This window comes from Rhizophagus irregularis, chromosome 3 (assembly GCF_026210795.1).
Source record: "Rhizophagus irregularis chromosome 3, complete sequence".
NCBI lineage: Eukaryota > Fungi > Glomeromycota > Glomeromycetes > Glomerales > Glomeraceae > Rhizophagus > Rhizophagus irregularis.
Window position 1 is genome coordinate 1,702,414 of NC_089431.1, and position 19,794 is coordinate 1,722,207.

The 19,794-nt window shown below is 40.0% G+C and overlaps 5 protein-coding genes across 5 annotated transcripts; all 5 read right to left on the minus strand.

The window, feature by feature from the left end:
- Positions 1–10,879: 10,879 nt before the first annotated feature.
- OCT59_020436 (uncharacterized protein) lies at positions 10,880–11,296 on the minus strand (the record flags this gene model as incomplete). The annotated part of the gene is made up of 1 exon (XM_025327692.2): positions 10,880–11,296. The coding sequence occupies one exon, from the start codon at positions 11,294–11,296 to the stop codon at positions 10,880–10,882; it is 417 nt and encodes a 138-aa protein (XP_025170013.2).
- A 93-nt stretch (positions 11,297–11,389) lies between these two features.
- Positions 11,390–11,860, minus strand: OCT59_020437 (uncharacterized protein; the record flags this gene model as incomplete). The annotated part of the gene is made up of 1 exon (XM_066149180.1): positions 11,390–11,860. The coding sequence occupies one exon, from the start codon at positions 11,858–11,860 to the stop codon at positions 11,390–11,392; it is 471 nt and encodes a 156-aa protein (XP_065990119.1).
- Positions 11,861–11,973: 113 nt separating this feature from the next.
- Positions 11,974–13,853, minus strand: OCT59_020438 (uncharacterized protein; the record flags this gene model as incomplete). The annotated part of the gene is made up of 2 exons (XM_066149181.1): positions 11,974–12,534; positions 12,630–13,853. The coding sequence occupies 2 exons, from the start codon at positions 13,851–13,853 to the stop codon at positions 11,974–11,976; spliced, it is 1,785 nt and encodes a 594-aa protein (XP_065990120.1).
- Positions 13,854–16,778: 2,925 nt separating this feature from the next.
- Positions 16,779–17,175, minus strand: OCT59_020439 (uncharacterized protein; the record flags this gene model as incomplete). The annotated part of the gene is made up of 2 exons (XM_066149183.1): positions 16,779–17,023; positions 17,172–17,175. The coding sequence occupies 2 exons, from the start codon at positions 17,173–17,175 to the stop codon at positions 16,779–16,781; spliced, it is 249 nt and encodes an 82-aa protein (XP_065990121.1).
- Positions 17,176–18,457: 1,282 nt separating this feature from the next.
- On the minus strand, positions 18,458–19,637 carry OCT59_020440 (uncharacterized protein; the record flags this gene model as incomplete). The annotated part of the gene is made up of 3 exons (XM_066149184.1): positions 18,458–18,483; positions 18,552–19,311; positions 19,623–19,637. The coding sequence occupies 3 exons, from the start codon at positions 19,635–19,637 to the stop codon at positions 18,458–18,460; spliced, it is 801 nt and encodes a 266-aa protein (XP_065990122.1).
- Positions 19,638–19,794: the final 157 nt, after the last annotated feature.

Consider the following 19,794-nt stretch of genomic DNA (forward strand, 5'->3'; position numbering starts at 1 on the left):
CGTATTTAAACTAAGTTAGAATAAAATTCAAATGGATCTTTATGTATACAATTTGGACGAGTACACGACCGACTCGAGACAGGGTAATGAGTTTGCCCCATCATGGCCTTTCCGTCTTGCCGTAGTAGGAAGTTCTGACTCGGGTAAGACAACTATGATTATTAATTTGTTAATGGGAGACAAGAAGGCAAAGGAGGATGGCGAAAGGTACATATTATGTGATGCGGTAATTCTAGTTGGCAGATACCTCGATGAACCGAAGTGGGCAGTCGTACGTGATTTTTTCAAAGAAGAAGAAATTCCATTTACCACAGTATCCCATAGTGAGATTCCAAATGTTAAGGACTTCAACTCCACCCAGGCTACTGTGGTAATCTTCGAGGATTTGATGGATGCGCCTAAAAAAACCCAGGATCTCATCACTGGATTTTTTACACACGGGCGTCACAAAAATATCTCGTGTATCTATGTGGTCCAAAGATTCTTTGCCATTCCTAAGGCTATTCGAGAAAATGTTAACTACATCTCACTGCATGGAAATCATGAGAGCCTTACAGATACCAAGAGAATCATCCGCCTATATACAGAAGAATCAGAGTCATTAGCACCAGTAATTGATGATCTTACTCTGCAACGTGAATTTGTAGTGTTTGATCTTAAACGGTCCAAAAGTGATCCACTGTCCATTCGAGTAAGATGGGATACTAGTCTCAGTTCGATCACAGAGCAATCTCAGTTCAATTCTAGTTCGATCTCAGTTCAATCTCAGTTTGATCCAAGTTTGAACCCAGTTCGATCTCAGTCTGAACCCAGTTCAATCACAGTTCGATCCAAGTTTAGTCCCTATGGTCAGAAAGCTGTATTTGAAGCAAAAAAAGGTGGACACTTGATTGAATTTGCTCGGGTATTTCCATCCCCTAAAGAACGTCAACATTTACTTGTACCTAGTGTCTTAGCCAAGAATGCAGATACCTGGATTAAATATGTCTTTCGGGAAGCTTATGGACTCTCTGGTAAGACCCTAGGAGCTGACTTTCAGGATTTCTTAGCAAAAGTACAGGGTAGGACTGCAAAGACTGAAACTCTGAAAACTGAGAATGTGAAGGAGTTATTCTCCCGATATGAAGCCCTGAAGTCTAGTCGCCCTCTGGATAATAAACAAATAATAGAAGGTATTGAAGTCCTTCTACAGATCTTTTCTAAGAGCCACATGGACCGTCGAGCATTACAAGTAGGGATTAATAGTATCTTGTGAGAATATCAAGTAATTCGTCTGCAGAAGCTCTAAGAATCATAGCACTTTTTTTACGGCCTTCAAAGTCAATCCTTAACATCTTAGCCTTCAACCCTATTGCTCCTAAAGCACGAGAAGCGAAGTTCTTAGTCATTGGATTACTTATATGATTTACATAGTTCTCATAGAATGTAGTGAAAGGCTCGTCAATACCATCTGGATATGTATCCCTTAGAAATTGATATAAAGCAATTTCTCCACTGTCATAACCTATGGCTATAAGCTGTTCGAGAAGCCACTTCCTAATATCTTCATATGGCTCTCCATCCATAATATTCATATCCAGTCTTTGTGTAAACAATCGTGTAAAGTCCACATTACTTCCCCGACGAATGATCTGAACTAACTTATCCCTAGCAAGTCCCAAGGCTTGTAGAGGGTCATTCTCATCACTAATCTTTTTTATAATCTGTCTGTATAATACACTGGATAATCCTCTATATGCTGTTTTTGGAGTGATTACTCCATAGTTTTGGCATTGGTTTATTACGATTGATGTTGACATGGCTATCTTTCTTTATGTAAAAAAGAATTATTCAAAATTAAGTAACTATTCGGAGCAGTCCTTGCACAACTTGTCCGTTAAGTCACTTGGGCTTACAGGCATGAGACATTCCCTACACAACTCAATATTAAGCTCTGCAAGTCTCGGGGTATGGTCCTCCAAAATTCGTGGACGACCGGAAGGACCGATAGTTGTCATATCAGTCATATCCTGCTGTAAGATAAAATCATCATATTCATCTTGATCAGCCTGAATAGCAGTCCTGATTTGTTGTATATCATTGAAAGTTAACCGCTGTCCATCAAGATTTTCCTCATTATAGCGTGTTTCATTGATGATTTCCTCTATAAGCGCCTCTTCTTCATAATGGACAAGGTAGTAATCCTCAACTACCTCATAGTCACTCTCAATCAGTCTATGATATGTTTTAGTACCACGTCGAACATAACGTCCTGTATCTGTATTTAAATATACAGGTTGCTCTTCAGGTGGAGGTGCAGTTTGTCTACGGACAAGCCTTCCATCAATATAATCATGGGATTCCATAACTATTCGATTAAAGGTATCTCCACCGATAATAATTGGACGTCCAGTTATAGGGTTAGCTATATAAGGGTAAGACATGTCTTTTTTCTGTATGTGTCTACATACCTAATAGTTTTCTTCAATTTACAATAACCAAGTGACACGGTCATCAGTCCTTATTAAGGCAAACATGGCATAGTAGCCTTTATCTTTATTAAAATTATTTATCGAACTTACAAAAATAATATAAAATTTTCAAAGTACAAAAAAAAAATAAAATTAACTAAAAACAAAACTATATAGTCTCCAAAACAGTAATAAAGCTATAAAATTAATTCGAAAAGGAAAAAATCGCATAACACTAAAACTATCCTGATCCTCCGCCTAGATATATTCCAACCTAAGAAGAAGCAACTATGCAAACAAACCAACGAACAATGCGCCCATTGTTAAAATCGACACACCACCCTGCTAAAGCTGTTAGTAAGTTGCACCGTTAGACGACCCATAAAACCCGAATAGTGATTAAACCAAGGCAAACCATATTTCATCGAGTTCTTTAAATAATCAACGTCGGAGTCACGTGCGGCGTCAGAAAGGGTCGGAGGAGGTAAAGTTGAGAAAGGTAAGTACGTGGACTTTGGCAAATTTGAAGGCCGAGAAAGTTTGAGTTTATGAGTAATATTCATCGTGTCTTCCCATATAGATTTATCATAGGAGCGCGGTAGCCAAATTCGTTTTCTGATCTTTTGGATAAAGTGATTGTGAATAGCAGAGATAACCTTCATCGCAGAATTTCGTGGAATAGAAAGTTCTTCAAAAAATTCGACAAAGGATTTCGGAAGGCAGCCACGGACAAGGCTATATGAAGTCCAATTTGAAGAAGAAAAGGACCAACAAGGAAGAGATTTAAATTTGTTAATAATTAGAGACGGATCTTTGTTAACAAGATCACCAGCTTCTTGAAGTTTGTTGATAAAATGATTTTGGTAAGAGAGGAGAATCTGTTCCATAATGATTCGTCTACATTTGCACATAAATAAGTGCATGAAATCTTCCTTGGAGTCGAGGCATGAACGACATAATAAGATGTCGATATACAAGTCCGGGCGGATTCTTTTAAGATGTTCCAAGATAGGTAAATCATCCAAAAAGAGTTTGAATTTGAAGGTTCGATGAGAAGAAGCATGAGCACGAGTAAAAGAAGCATCATGCTGAGGTTCAGCATTTAACGTGAACCAGGTAAGATCCCAATCGATTACAAAGTCTGAGATGGAAGATAAAGCAATGGTAAAGTTAAATCGCGATAAACGCGTTAATCTATGCATCCACAGCATTTGCGAATATTGCTTGAATAGGCGTCGTGGGTTAGATTCTCATAAAATATCATCATATTTTAATAAGAAATCGTGAGGAGATACTTGATCCAGATCAGAAAGAAGAATTGCTGAAGAGGAAGTATGCGCAGAGTTGGCCAGTGAGTCCGCGTAGTCATTGTAGAAATTACCAGAGTGACCTTTCACTTTAACGGCCATGACGGTTAAAGATTTGGATGAAATGAGACGTTCAATAATAGCCCAAAGTTCAAAATTGGTGGTCTTGTAATAAAGCCTACTATTAGAATAAGAAAAGGTAGCACATAGACGAAGACCGTCTATGGCAGATTGAGAGTCAGTATGAATAGTGACCGTTGAAGAGGGAGGAGTGACTGTAAGAGCAGCATGTATAGTGGCGATTTCAGCTCTTGTAGAAGAAGGCCAATTGTGAATAATTCCATGAGCGTGAGCAGCGATAGATTGGAAAAAGCCAGCGCCATCAAGGACTTGAACCCAAGACCAACCCATAGAAACATCAGGAGTGCCAAGGTTAATTAAAGAACCATCGGTATAAAAACAATAATGGTTATCAGGAGGAGTCGCTAACGGTGAGGCAGCAAAAGCAAGAGGGGCAGCCGAACTCAAAGAGGGAGGAGGAAAAGGAGAGGGGAGAATAACCACATCTTCTTGTGAAAAATTAGGTTGAATGTCCAAATGACCATAATAGGATCTTACAGTCTCGTCAAGGTCCGCCCAAGTAAAAGGAGAAGTAATAGTGGTGGTGTCATGTCTAATACGCTCCTGCGTTGTTGGGAGAAGTAAAGATCTAAGAGGAGAGAGTTTTGGGATGATACATAAAGGAGTAACATCTGTTGGATTACTTTTAGTATGGGTAACCGGTACATGTTTAGAACAACCGGGACAAGGAGTAAGCGTGATAACATCATTAGGTCGAATCACACAATCAGAGGTCCAATGGACAATCTTGCAGGAATATTGTTGTTTACTGAGCTGTTTTCCAAAAAGAGGAGAGCCATCATCATCCAAAGTTACGATCCATTTCATGGATTTGTGAGAGGAACCAAAGGCGGGGACCAAGTCGATATTGGAAGGAATAGCATCAGAAAAGAACCGATCCAAAAGAAGAGAGTTGGAATCTGGAGTAGTGACGCATTGATGAATGTCATTGAACCATTTGTGTGGGAGGACACGATGACCTTTCTTGCTCGATAAATTGGATAGATAAATGTTCCAAGTAATCATATGGGTTCCTTGAGGCGTAATAAATTGTGATAGGTAATAAAGTTGCAAGCTTCTAAGACGTCGGAAGTAAGAAATAAAAATTTTTGGAGTCATAACATCATATAAAGGTGTATGACCATTGGACATAGTAAGGTCAGGCAAGGTTGAAAGTTGTGAACGCAACAACTTGAAGGGAGTGGTGGTCAGGAGAGCAATAGTACAAGCGATATAATCCTGTTTAAAAGCAAAAAGTTTAGACCATATAGTCCAATCTTTAACCAACAATGGGGAAATAGGAATTAAAAAAGAAAATTGAATTAAACGTAATCTATATAGAAATAAAATTTTCATAAAGGAAGAAGAAGAATTAGCTAATAAAAACAAATTAGTTAAATGTGTTTGTGATTGGTGAAAAAATAAATTAATCAATCCCAAGCCCTGAGATAAGAACAAAATAGAATCAGGGAGTACTCGTGAAAAGTTGGCCTTATGTTTAACCAAGGAACGGATACTGCTGGTTGCCGAGGCACATTCAGATTCGGAGAGGTGAGTGACTTGCATACGATATTCCAGCTTCGGAATAAGGACGGTATTGTGCAGATAAACAACTTGTTTTGCAGATAGTTTGGCAGGGCGAACGATAGCCGCGAAGGAATTGCATTCACGAGCAACTTGCTTCTTGACAAAATCACGAGAACCGGTGACATTGAACCAGACGCCTAGGAAGCGAAAAGAGCTATTCATGGAGATAGGCACAATAGAAATGGAAGGAACTTTGTTCAGTCCAGATAATTGCAAGTCAAACACGACTGGAGAAGGCGAAGAAACTGAAGTGGGAGGCAATGAATTAGTAATTAAAACATATTTGTTGTGATTAGCGGAAGTGTTATTGATTTGATAAAATTCTTCCGTAATAGAAAGCATTGATTCCATTCCAGATTTGGATGACGAAATTAAAGTAGAGTCATCCATAAAGACCAAATTATTGATACGTAATCCATCTGAATTAGTCTGAGCTGAAGGATCGATTAAAGGGGGAGCATGAAGCGTATATGGATCCATCATTTCTTTTTTGAGAACAGTCAATAGAGGGTCTATATATATGACCCAGAGTAAAGGAGAGATAACTTCGCCTTGATCTATACCAATGCGAACACGGTAAGAAGGAGTAGTTCCATGAGCAGTAAAAATGCGATTAGAGCGTTTCATGAACAGGGATAAAATAAACTTGGTAGCAGAAGCAGGAAGTTTAATGCGTTCTAGAGCGAAACGCAACATCTTGAGTTCAACCGAGTCGAAAGCCTTTGAAATATCTTGCGAAAGGATCCAAAGCGGCGATTTGTTGACATGAGCATCATGGATAATAGATTCAAGAACGACAATAGGGTCGCGACAAGAACCACCTGGGAGACCGGCGAAGTTACCTCCTTTGAGAACTTCATTTGAAGCCAAAATGGAAGCGAGACGATTATAAAAAAGTTTGACCAAAGATTTTCTAATTACTTCAAGCAGAGTAATAGGTCTTGTATTCTTTAGTTGACATTTCCATTCGTGAGGTTTAGGGATAGGAAAGACCATAGCCTGACGCCATAAATCAGGAATATCTGCAGTGCGAAGACATGATTGGACAAGGATTAAAACCAAAGCAGAAGCATTTGAACCCAGACGCTTGAGCATCTCATAAGTAATCATAGAAGGACCAGGAGCTTTGTCATTAGGCATAGAAGAGACCGTAGACAACCATTCTTCTAGAGTAGGAGGATCCAATAAAGAATTATAAATAGAGGGATCTATATCGTCCATAGAGTGATAAGCAGAAGACCATCGTTCAGGGAGAGCTGAAATGTTTTCTGGAGACGATGATTTCATAGGAACGGAATTTTGGAAGTGGTCGATAACGGCATCGTCAATATCATGTGGGTCTGTCAATAATTTTGGATGTGTAGGGTGGTCGATAAACACACGATCCAAGGTAATACGACGTCGAGTTCTTGAAAGAGCGGAATCAATAAATGAAGAAATGTCAGTTGCAAAATTGTTATCCCTATCATCCAATTTAGCACGAATGGAAGAATCTTGAAAATCTTTTTCTTTAAGAAGAAGAAGGCCATAAAGGGCGGTAGAAATAATCTTTAAAGAGTCTAATAGAAATTTAAAATCGTCTTGCCTACAAATGGATAAAGAAACAGGCAAAACAGGGGGAGAAGGAATAACCTTCTTATAAAGATATAGAATATTTTGAAGTCTAATGAAATGGGTGGACCAAGTACGTTCATATCTATTATAATAAGTAGAAGGATATTTTCGCAATAAACGTATCGAATGCAAAAGACGGCTGAGGAAACGATAATGTTGAGTTAAGGCTTCCAAATCCTTGGGCATCGTGGGTGTATGCTGATTACCAACTATAACAGATGGAAGGGAAGCATTAGCAGCTTTCAATATACGAGAATGTAAATATTCGCATTGTTGATTAATATGCCATGTTGAGAAGGTTGATGGCGGTACGTCGCATAAAGAGTCAGTATGAGCAGAGAAGAATTCACATTGTTGATCAGCCACTGAATCAAATTTGAATATGCGGCGATTTTGACGTTGAAGTTGTTTAGCGCGAGCAACCTTGATAGACGCAAACAAGAGTGAATCATCGAAATAAGCGATGATGGAATTATGATCAGAAGAGCAGGTGTCTTGAGCGTCAAATATATAGGAGGTGAGAGCAAAGCTTTTAAGCATTGGACAAGACCAAACATAGTCGATACGAGTAACTTGATCGTCACGGTGAAAAGTGCCTAAGGAATCAGAAGCGTTAACAGGAATAGTTTCTTCATATCCATGAGATAAAAGATGATGTAGCAAACGATAAGTTCGTTGGGAAGCAACAGAAGGGCGGTTAAAATAAATAGGATAATAGGCATCTAAATGCATATTGAAATCGCCACAAATGGCGTGATAAAAATTTTGTTGTTTAGTTTGCACTAATAATTGTAAAAGGAGATCAATGGTTTCAGATCGTAATTTAGAATCGGAAATAGGAGGGATATATATAACAAAAATACGCAATTTAATGTTGCCTTTAAAATAAAGGTCAACAGATAAAATACGTGAGGAATGTGAAACAAAATCTTGTACATGAGAAGCAAGAGATTTTTCAATAAAAAGGGAAACGCCACCAGTAGATTTGACTTGTTTAGTTTTATCTATGTCAGAGGAAAAGACAGTATAATTAGGAAGGCGTTTAGATAAAAAATGAATTTGCTTGGGGGATAAATGGGTATCTACAATACCACCAAAGGAAATATGTTTAAGGTTGAAAAAGTTTGAAATTTGTTCAATTTTAACTTGGCTATTATGTCGAAGGCCATTAATATTAAAGGATGAAATATTAAAGGAATTGGGGATAGGGGAAGAATTTAATGTAGTAAATAAAGATTCATGTTCTGAAAAATTATAAGTATCTACAGGATTGAGTGGGTTTCGAACAAGCGTATCATAATTAAAATTGTCAGACATTAGAACACTATGATAATAAAGTACGGGGAAAGGAGGTGAGAAATCAGTTATTGCGAAGGAGCAGAAGCTCGATCGGAGGGAGAACCACCAAGAGAAGCAATAAAACCTTGGATGGAACCAGTGAGCGATTGTAAAGTATCTTTAATCACTTTTTGATCTTGAATAACGGAGTTCAATTCGTCTTGCGGGGAAGGGTTAGAAGTGGATGCAGAAGTAGAGTGTGGAGCTTTGTTGGAAGTAGATGGAGGGGAAGAGGATTTCATTGAACCAGCAGATAAGGGAGCATTGGGGTGCTGGATTAAGGTACCAGTGGTTTCAGGAGGGTCTTCTTCCATTCGATCAGGTTCAGTATTAACGACAGGTGCAGAGGGAGGATTAATGCCTAAATGGGCTTCTATAGCAGAGAGCCGTTGGTTGTTAAGTTCAAGGGATGAGATGCGGGATTCCACACGAGCAACATCTAGCTGAAGGTTCTTCAAAACATTAAGAATGTTGAGAGCAGCATCAAGGGCACTAGAAGAATTTGGATCAAGGAGCGGAGCACGAGCATTGGACGAAAAGGAAACAGATCTATCTTTGCCTTTACGGTTGTTGGAAGGTGTACGTCCATGAGCAGTTGAGGAGGAGTTAGTTGAGCCAGAGGAGGAGGAGGGCTTAGCATTAATATTGGAATTATTATTATTAGATCTATTGGAGTTGGAATTAGAACGATGAGCTGAGGCCAAACGATCCCGAGATTTAGATCGAGATCGAGAATGAGAATTATTGCGTGGCGTTCTTTGTTGGGCGGGCCTTTGGCCAATATTGAAGCGTTCTTTAAGAGCAGCCACAGGGTCACGTGTACGTGAACGACCACGGCGTTGATTAAGTGGACAGGAAGTAGGAGCACAACCGAGTTTACCACAACGGTGGCAAAAAGCTTTCGAATCGTTGGATGTACCCCATCGAAGAGTACGACCTTGGAAACCAATAGTCTGCTCCATAGCGGCATCCATTGTCTCTTGCGAGTTGAAAGTAACATAAGCCCAAGGCTTGGGTTTATAAGAATTTAGGGAAAGGGGAATGTTAATAGCTTTTGCTCCATGTTCCTTGACCAAGGGAGCGAGATGGATATCTTTGGTATTAGCGGGAAGTCCAGAGAGAACAGCTACGAACGCTCTACGAGCAGCTTTTTGATCCAAAGAGTAATGGCATGGGGTAACACGTAAGCAGGTGGAAAAGCAGTAAACTGCCCATTGAGTTGTGAAACGGGAGATGGCATCGGCATGATCATAGACAATGCGAGCTTGTTGCATCTTAGCACCTTTCCTTGAGTAGAGATGAAGGGCAAGGAGATTGCCGAATTTCTTGAAGTAGGATTGGAGTTGCGGTTTAGTAATGAAGAACGGTATATCCGTGACTTGAATTGCACGGAGGTCTTCATCGGACCGGAGCTGTTTGGGATCGTACAAGTGGAATTGTAGGTCCGGAAATTCAGAGTGCGTACTACCGACGCACAGGTCACGAGCCTCCGCAGTGTGAAAATGAATGATAAGACGTTTAGCGTCCCCTGAACCAGTCATACGAGCCCGACCGGTATATGATTCATATGTTTCTAAAAACAAATTGTTAACGGCATCAATGATTGCCTTATTAGTTTTAAGTTTCTCTAGAGTTTGGGGAGCAGAGTTGGGCGCAGCCGCAGCCAGGAAATCTTGGCGATTAATGGTAATGGTAGGGGAGGGATCAACAGCCTGATCGGGTGATGTACCATCATTCACGTCCATATTAGGGGACGCGTTAGGGGATGAGTTATTTTCTTTGTTTCGAGGTGCATGAATAGACGCGTTAGCTCCAGTGGACGCGTCTTGGCCAGGCGCAGTAGGCGCAGCAGAAATATTCGGGGTAGAAGCTTGAGTATTTTCTTGGGCGGTGCTGCGGGAATTATTTTGTTGAGGAATAGCGGTCAAAGTTGAACCAACTAAACCACCGTCAGCCGGCGCGTCGGCAACGAAATCTTCATAGTCTTCATCCATGGAGTCCTTTGTAAGTATACGGGAACGTTTTTGGGAATTATTATCACTATCAGAACCAGAGTTGTCAGAGAGTTGTTTTTTATTATTTTTCTTTTCTTGACGAGCAGCCTTATTACTATTAGGATTATAACTGCCGCCACCTCTTCTAGCAAGGTTTCTAGACATGTTAGAAGGTATGAGTTGGGTAAAATATAAGAGTTGTTAGTACGAAGATATAAAATTTTCTTTCCGAAAATTTTTGGTCAATAGATCGGCGGTAAGAGATCTATATCAGTCCTTATTAAAAAATGCAAGGATACCTGATGATAAGGTTACATGGTCATCAATCCTTGTCGAAAAAATGCAAGGATACCTGATGATAAGGTTACATGGTCATCAATCCTTGTCGAAAAAATTCAAGGATACCTGATGATAAGGTTACATGGTCATCAATCCTTGTCAAGAAATATGAGAATACCCAATAAATAAGCTACTCCTGTTGAGTCCATTCGTTCCACTCCCAGTTCAGTCCCCAAGGGTCGCCTCCCCATCTTTGTTCACTTAATGCATGCTCTATGGTTTCTCTCTCTTGGGGGTCCACGACCATCCCATTCCTAAGCATTTTCTCCATAATATAAAGCTGATCCTCGGTGAGGCGGTCTATCCATCTTTTATAGAAGTCGTTTACATCTTCAAATGATATCCAGTCAATATTCCCTTTTTCAAACGGCTTTCTAAGAGCTTGGACATGCCCAATTGTAGTAGCGTAATTTTTCCATCTCTTATATGCTTCTTGACGAACCTCCTGCCACCACACACTATCTACTTTACTCGCTGCAATAAGGTCAGTATCTGGGATCTTTGCAACAATGCGTTCGACTATTTCTACTGGTAATCGGTCCAACATGATGTTATGTTACTTATACTATAGCCATCTTCAATTACTGTATGCCCATTACAAATGGATAAAAAATATAAACTAAATTCGTACAGGAGCCGCTTATACAAGAAGTTCTGCTAAGGTTTTCTCAGCCTCATTTATAGTGACAGCTCGCTTTGGGGGACCTGTTAATGAGTCCTTAGTTACATTATAATACAACTCGAAGAGGGCCTCAAGTTTGTCTAAAAGAGCTTGTTTATTCTTGTATGATTCACGAATCTTTGCTATCTTAGCAGTATATGCTGCATTATCTGGGAAGAGTTTTCTGGCCACGAACTTCACATATGATACAGGAGACTTTGCTGTCTGGATTCTCTTGATATACTTCACATGATCCTGGACAAGGTAGCTGGTTTTGCTAAACCCAGATACTAATGCGACTACTATAGTGTCTTTCAATGCACGGATAATCTTGAGGACAGTTTCATCAGAGACAATGGTGAACTGATTGTGTGATGCATCATAAATAACTTTATCACTAATGCTGTCAGTGCTGTTAATAATGCTTGCTAATTCGGTATATGTTGACATGATTCCTTATACTTTTTTGTACTTTGTAATAAATAGAAATCTTCAAATTGACTTTACATTCAAGCAAGAAAAAATATATATACCTACTGTAAATCCAACCGCATTCTTGGCAATCATGTCCAGATAACCTTGTTTGCATTTTTCACATGGCAGTATCCTGCGGTTTCAAACTTGAGAGCTTTCAATGCTTTGGATGCATTTTCTGGACAAGTGATAAGTGTAGGACTACTCGGCTGTTCCTCTAGAATAAATCCATCTGTATGGATGCGTCGTACTTTATCCTTATATGGTTCTAATAACTCTGAAGTCGTCTTCCATCCATGTGCTAATAAGAATGGAGCGATCCTAGGATACTCACCCTTGAAGGGACTACCTGGGTTTGTGAACTGGAATCGCCACTGGTCAGATCCTACTGGTACGATGGAGTCAAGTGTGTGGCCTTCTGGAAACTTGAATGGATCTGTTTGATCTGTGGTGAGTGTCTTGTAATTGCGTTTTCTCTGGCAGAGTGCTCCCCATAGTGTATTGAGAACTCTCTTTGCAACACGACCGGCCACGCCACCCTGGTTCTTTATATTGAAGAGAAAGTGGACATACTCACCAAATATTACAGTCCCAGGAATTCTTGCTTCTCTGTCATATATCAAGGCATTTGGCTTTCCATCCTGGATTAACTGTATATCGAGACCAAGTTTCTTTGCTCGTTGTAAGTCAATGAATGTATAGACTCCCTCTTATTCTGTCGGAAGAGAATATCATTACCACTTACCTTGCCCTTGGGCGCTCCCTGGGAGCTAGCACGAAATAATCCATACAAGGCATAACCTCTATGGTCTACAAAGTCTTTGAGTATTTGAAACTTACCTTGTCGGATTGGAAAGTTTGCATTTGATTGCTGAATACTTGGATACAAACTTGTCACGTCGTATTGCCTTCCATAGCCCTTCCATTCATTGTCTGCCCAGATAAGACCTCCCATTATTGCATCACTTATCCACTCTGCTTCGACTGGGTCAAGAGGATCATTGGCTGGAACCCCTACACTAAACCGTTCAAAAAGCCAGAGTGCAGTTCTCTTGTACGACCAGTTGTGGTAAGATAAGTCAATTCCTAGACCGAACTTCTTTGTAGCCTGTAGGAAGGAATCCCGCTCTTCATGGATCCTCTGGTATGTTTCCTCAAGTGTTTCATATATTCCAGTTTTACAATTCTTCTCGATAGGGATGAAGGAGTAACTATCAGAGTTCTTACCTTTCTGAAACTGTCCAACTGTAAGAGACTTAACTGTCTTACCATTGTATATTGTTACTACATTATTAACCCCATCTTCACGATAAACAAAGGGAGACTTTTGTTTTCTATCTAATTTGCTAGGGTGGAGTCTTCCGGGATTCAGTGCAAGAGAGTAGTGGCCTTCAGACAGGATAAGTGTTGCACGTCTGTCAGATTTGCTCTTAGAAATTCGAGTGGAATCCCCTACAATATTAAGTGCAAGGCTTCCTGCAAGTTGTTCAACCTTATCCATATATGAGACTGGAACTGGAGCATCACGATTGAGACCTAATGCCTTTTTGATATACTCGGGCTTTTCGATTGACTTTGGCATTTTAGAGAATGTGCCGTAGATATATTTCAGGCGTTCATACAGGCAATCATTTAGCTCCCCGTTGCAACCCCCTGCAACCGGTGGGGCATCTCTCACATAAATTATGAATCGTTCAAAATAATCAGGGTCTGCGTCATCCGGTAGTTGTGCTTCGTCGTAGTGGTCCAAGAGTGAGAAGAGGCTGGCTGGTTGGTTTCCTGATGTCCATCCACCGGGTTTCCAGTTTTCATAGGGGAGCAGGATCTGAAATTTATGTGTCGGATACCGGGATTGGAGTCGCTGTCCAAGTCTTGCTATTGCTCCTCTGGAAAATCTTGCACCTGAATACTGTAATTCTTTGATATCCGGTCTTGTAGGTAAAGCACGGACAATCTCTGAATAAACCATTTGATGTATTTATGAATTGTGTTCAGTTGTAATATAGGTTTTTTATACAAAAAATATAAGATAACTAAGAAGTGCTTATCTTATTAAAAGGAGTCAATCTTGCTGCATACACGATCAAGATCCTATTCATCCCAGTCGTCGACAATTCCATTGGCGGCTTCCCATTCACGTTCCATATCAGTTTTTGGACGTTCCTCTGGAATTTCTCGTGCTTTACCCTTATTCATCTTCATAGTTTCATAACCAGAGGTGGTAGGGATAATCTCGGCATCACGATCCTCCTTGTATACTCTTATTAGATCTGCGAGTTCTTTACGGCTAGGTGTTTTAGGTAAGTTCCCATTATATTCGATCCAGTCCTTGAAGCGGTCTACTACCTCCCTAAGGTAGTACTGGTACTCGTCCTCAATACGTGTTGTGGGACATTCCTCTACTTCAAACGCGAGTATTTCCCAGTCATAGTCATCTGACACGTCTTGGTACTTAGCCCATAAATTCTTACCTGTATTGTAGAGATCATTAAAGACCTGGTCCTTTGAATTCTTGACCCATGGCTTACGATCCCATCGGTGCCTTTCATGCCAAGTCCAGTGTGCTCGAGTACCTTCCTTTGGTTCAGGGTCCCAGTCAACTTCTAGTTCTGTGTCAGGTTCTGAGATAGGTTGCTCTTCAGGAGCCGGTTCTGGGTCAGGCTTAGTGACAGATGCAGAAAATTCTGCAGGAGACTCGGGTTGTTGTTCAGGAGCCGGTTCTGGGTCAGGCTTAGTGACAGATGCAGAAAATTCTGCGGGAGACTCGGGTTGTTGTTCAAGAGCTGGGTTCACAGTTGTAAAATCTGAGTCAGATAGCAAGTCATCTAAAACGTCGTAGTCATCATCAGCTTTAAATGCAGGTTCTTCAGCAGGCGGCTCATTTTCTTGATCAGGTTCCTCATCAGATAGATAACAGTCCGAGAAGCTATCTATAGGTTCATCAGTATCTGATTCTATAGGAGCTGGAGATTCCTCAGGAATAGGATCCTCATTGATGACAGGTGCGGGTTTTACCTTCAAGCAATCGGGCTTAAGTGGTACTGGTGGTGGAGTCTTTTTAGTCTCTTCAGTAGGCTTCTTCTCGACAGGAGCGGGTTTTTCCTCAGCAGGTTTAACAACAACTAACTCCACTTTCTCTTGATCTACTTGCGACTTACTAGCTGGATTATATATATTTGCCAAGAACTTCTCCAAGGCATTTGGATCAGATGCGGGCTTCTCAGGAGTTTCTATATCTATTCCTTCTATATTGATTTCATCTGTTTCATGGATCCATTTTTTGCCAAGGTATTTCTTGTAAAGATCCTCCCTGGATATGCTATATACTCGGGTTAACTTTTTATTTATATAAGTCCGATTACTATTTATACTCAACTCATTTGATAGGATTCTAGAAGCGTTTATCTTTGATAATGGTGAGATGCAATGAGTTTCACAGTATGAAGTATATACCCTATAAAATTCTTGAACAGGTAGGTTGGTTATATGATTTTTTACTATGAGGTAAGTGTCCTTTATGAATTGAAATAGGGGTGGAAGAGTCGATATGATGTGATCCTGCTTAGATGTTGTCATAGGTGGTGGATTCCCATTGAAGTCTGGGTAAGCGTCTGCAATGGCTCTCAAGTAAGCATAGAATGCCTCACTGGCGCCTGGGTATTTCATAGCGTCACTGAGTTTCTTAAAGTAGTTGAGGTCTCCCTTGCGGGATGGTGACACATCCAAGAACACTGTACGCCTATCGTTATTCTCCACTCTGAGAGCATTTTCATTAGTGAGTACAATGGTGGATATAAAGTTTTTGTAATGTGTTGGCGTCTTGTATTTTTCATGGATTTCCATTATATCGCCTGTTACCTTATCCTTCAACGATCGATACAGATTATTCCACTGGCTTTTTTCTGTAGGCATTTCCTCGAGGAGGAGAAGAACCTTACCCTGTAATTGCCCATTGAAACTTCCAAGAATCGTTTGAGGATCGCTGGTCTTATAAACAAGTTGAGTACCTAAAACACTACGTTGAATGAAATTTGTTATAATACTCTTACCCCAACCCTGTCCAGATTTCAGGTAGAGAATCGAATACATTTTCCTTCCAGCTGCCACACCGGCCAACCACTTTATGATATACTCAGTAAGATTCCAATCGCCTGAACACCAGATATCCTTTATGTGGGAGAAGATAAATTTAACCGCGAGGTGGGTTGTAGATTCAAAAGTGGATATCGGACACAGGATATGGAGGAATCCTGGAAAGATATTGAGATAAAGTTGGCCACCTAGTTTAAAGATACGGGATTTTTGAGGGTCACAGGTAGCTACACATACAGTACTATATTCGATCATAAACCATTTGTTGATATTAAATTCAACCTTTTGTGAAGGACCCTGTTCAGATTGTGTGTAAAAGACTTTGGTAATTGGACGGATAAGTTTATTAATATTTTTATCAGGGATGTGCTCGAGGTTTTTGATTTCTGATCGCCACATGAAGACTCCATGTGGGTTGGAGCAGGGGATAAAGTAACTGCAAAAATAACCTTTAGCTTGATTGAGATCCCTCATATTTTTTGCAGCGTTAATGAGCCGTTTAAGCTCATCAATACTAAAAGCCTTCTTCTGTTCACCGAACTTGGGGATAACTTGAGCTTGAGTGCTAGTTTGGGCAGTCATTTTTTGTTCTATCAAATCGAGTACTAATTTATAGTTACCTAATCTTCAATTGCCGAATATTTTTTCCAAAGATCTGCACTCCTACCAGGTTATCCTCCTGTAGTCCTGTGGTCCTGCGATTCTGCGGTCCTCCGGTTATATCTGGTTATCTTCTAGGGGTAAAAAAAAAAATATAAACCACGAACCTTTACGACTGCTCTAAATCTTCCCTTCCCCTTTTTCAAACTACATATATCTGAAATCCAAACCGCTCAAGAGCTCCTTTTACTATAGTTAGCTCTTTTCTAGTGTCCGTTAACTCTTTACAAGCCTTTTGATATGCCTCCCATTCAAGTTCACGGAGGATACCCTCCTCATCCAATGATTGGCCAAGAGCATCATTTGCTTTTTCCTTCTTTTCTACTGCCCTGTCGTATGCCTCCTCAGCTTTTTTATGCCGCTTCCAGAGTACTCGTTCAGCTTCGGCTTTTCAGATTGGGCTGACTTTTAAAAGATATAGCCCGAAATTGCTACTTGGAATGTGTTCCAGGATATGGCTTACAAGTTCGGGGATTACTGATACTGCGTGCGGGGTATACATGTTATCTGTCCTTATAGGTTACTTATGGTATACCCATTGTTCAATTACTTATTTTTTCTGATGGGGCGGGACGGGGTTGGTCTTACTGGCTTTATAGACCTTCTAGGGGCTTACCTGCTAACTTATCTGGTTTGCTATCTCATTGCTTCCAACAGATTATTAGACGGAATCCTGATCATATAACAGAACTATGACAGAATGACAGATCTGGGGGGTAAAATCAAAACTTTTTTCTGGGGATACCCCTCTCCCGATTTTTCTGAAACGTCTGTCATATCCGTCATATCTGTCATACCCTCTGATTCTATCGTATTTTCCTCTCTTTTCCCTTATTTTATCCTTTTTTAGTATATTGTTATATGACTGATGTTATTGACAGATGGTGACAGATATAGGGGATTCCTGATCCCCCGTAAGGGGGAAGGAGGTACTGCGACGGGTCGTAGACCCGGAGGTGGGTGGTGCTTGCACCTCCCACACCCAGCCCGATGACGCACAACCTTACATATGTCTTCTCTAGATCCACTCCCTCGGAACATGACTAGATGTGAGATATTTTCACGAATTATCTTTAGTACAGCTTGATATTTCTGAGTTACATATATTGGTGAGATGTTTTGATGCCGACCGCTAATAAAGTAAGGGACGATACGTTCTTGTATTTTTTTTGATTCAGCGCAGAGATCTTCAAAAACAATAACAGTGCTTCTTTTTGGGGAGAATTTGCTTATATCTGGAATTTTTTCGGCCTTTATTGTTTGAAATGAGATATTCTTCCGATATGGGTCAGGGCTATTTGCAAAAATATGGAAAGCATTTTTAACCAGCTCCCATTTAGGCTCAGCATGTTTTCCAACCAATACGAGGTGATCATTTTTAATATATCTATTCCCCTTCTTGCCTTTAAACATACGCTGAAGTTTGTTGCCAAGAATAAGGTTTATAACCATATTAGTTTTTTCACTATGTGAGCCTCCAGTCACTAAAAGGCGAAAAGGCCAATCTGGACTATATTTATTACCCTTCATTCGATCCAAAGATTTTCTGGGGATCTCATTAACGTTATACACAAAGAATTCCATACAGTATTGCATATTATGCCAAAATGAATTTCTTAGCCCAAAAAATTTCTGGGATGGACCTATTCCTTCGCTTTATCCAAGAATCCTTTCTCGATCAGTGTATGCTTAATGAAAGGCAAAAGGTCACATGTGTATGGCACTTCGATAAGGCATATATCTTGGTTGTTGCATATATCCCGCTTCTTTTGATCGCGCATATTTTGTGATTTTAGATTTTCATTCCCCCGGTGATAAAAATTATTGTGATGATAGTGTTGAGGACCCTGGAATTCAAATGCAAGATGCAATTTCTCATTATATCCATCCAAGTGTAGCCCATCTAAGAACTTACCCCTACATGGTGGAAATTTCTTGCCTAACAAATCCTCAAAAATATATCGTACAGTTCTTTCAGTAGTATGATGGCAAAGAGGACACCATTCAAATTTTTTCATAATATATTTTAATGGATACTCCCACTGATGCGCACCATTCTTACAAGACCAAAGATATATGCTATGGCCATTTGTTTGTCCGGTCTTTCCTAGACATTGACCATTGCGCTTCTTAGCATAATTCTTCGCTTGATCTAGCTCGCTATTAGTAGGGGAAGCATATGCAATATGTACAGACAATATGCTTTGAGGCGGACGACCAACCCTTTCTGGATCAGCTATTAACATAAGTTCTTCTCGCACAAACCCGCGAGATGGTGCAAATTCACCATCGAGATAATATAAAACTGGCTCATTCTTTATAACAACAACTTTTTGAATTTTATGAATAGAAGGCGACCATATAGGGTCAGTTGCTCTTTTCTGATTCTCCATACCCCCTTCCCATTCTGCATTGGCAAGTAGGTAGCGGATAGAATCACCTTTCTTTAATGCTATTTCATCTTTTCCAACTGGGCGCTTATATTTTGTAGATGGTTTAGATTCTACTCGATCTAATAATACAATGGCTTTCACTGGCTCGAGTCTCCACTTTTCTGATCCTGGTTCTCGAATAAGGCGCGTGGGATAATTATTTAGATAATCAATAACTACTGGTATATATCTAACCCATGCTCTTATTAATTGAGGATCAGAAGTTATTGATTCAATAGCATACTGGATTTTGTATAGAATTTTTGAGAGTGTTTGGTTGAAACGCTCCACAAAAGCAAGTCCTCTATGACTATATGGGCCAATCACTCGAATTATAACATTGTGCTCTTGCATTAGTCGGGAAGTCTCGCCCATCCATTCTCGCCCATTATCTGTTTGAAGTAATTTAGGATAGGTAAGAGGATTACTAGGGTCATCATATATTTTCCTAAATGCTTTAGCAACCTCAGAACTTTTCTTCGATCTAAGTGGAACTGAAGCTTTGTATCTGGAGGCACAGTCTATTATATTAAGCACTGCTTTATATTTTTTACCTCTATAACGATCATGTGTGAGAAATAGTATATCGCACTGATGTACGCAATTGGGACGTGTTATTCGTCCATAGCTGACTCTAGGGATGTATTTTGGAGAGGTTTTATTAATTTGGTATGACTCTTGATTTTCTAAAAAATCTTTACATTCACTTAGGCGGAATTGGTGCCC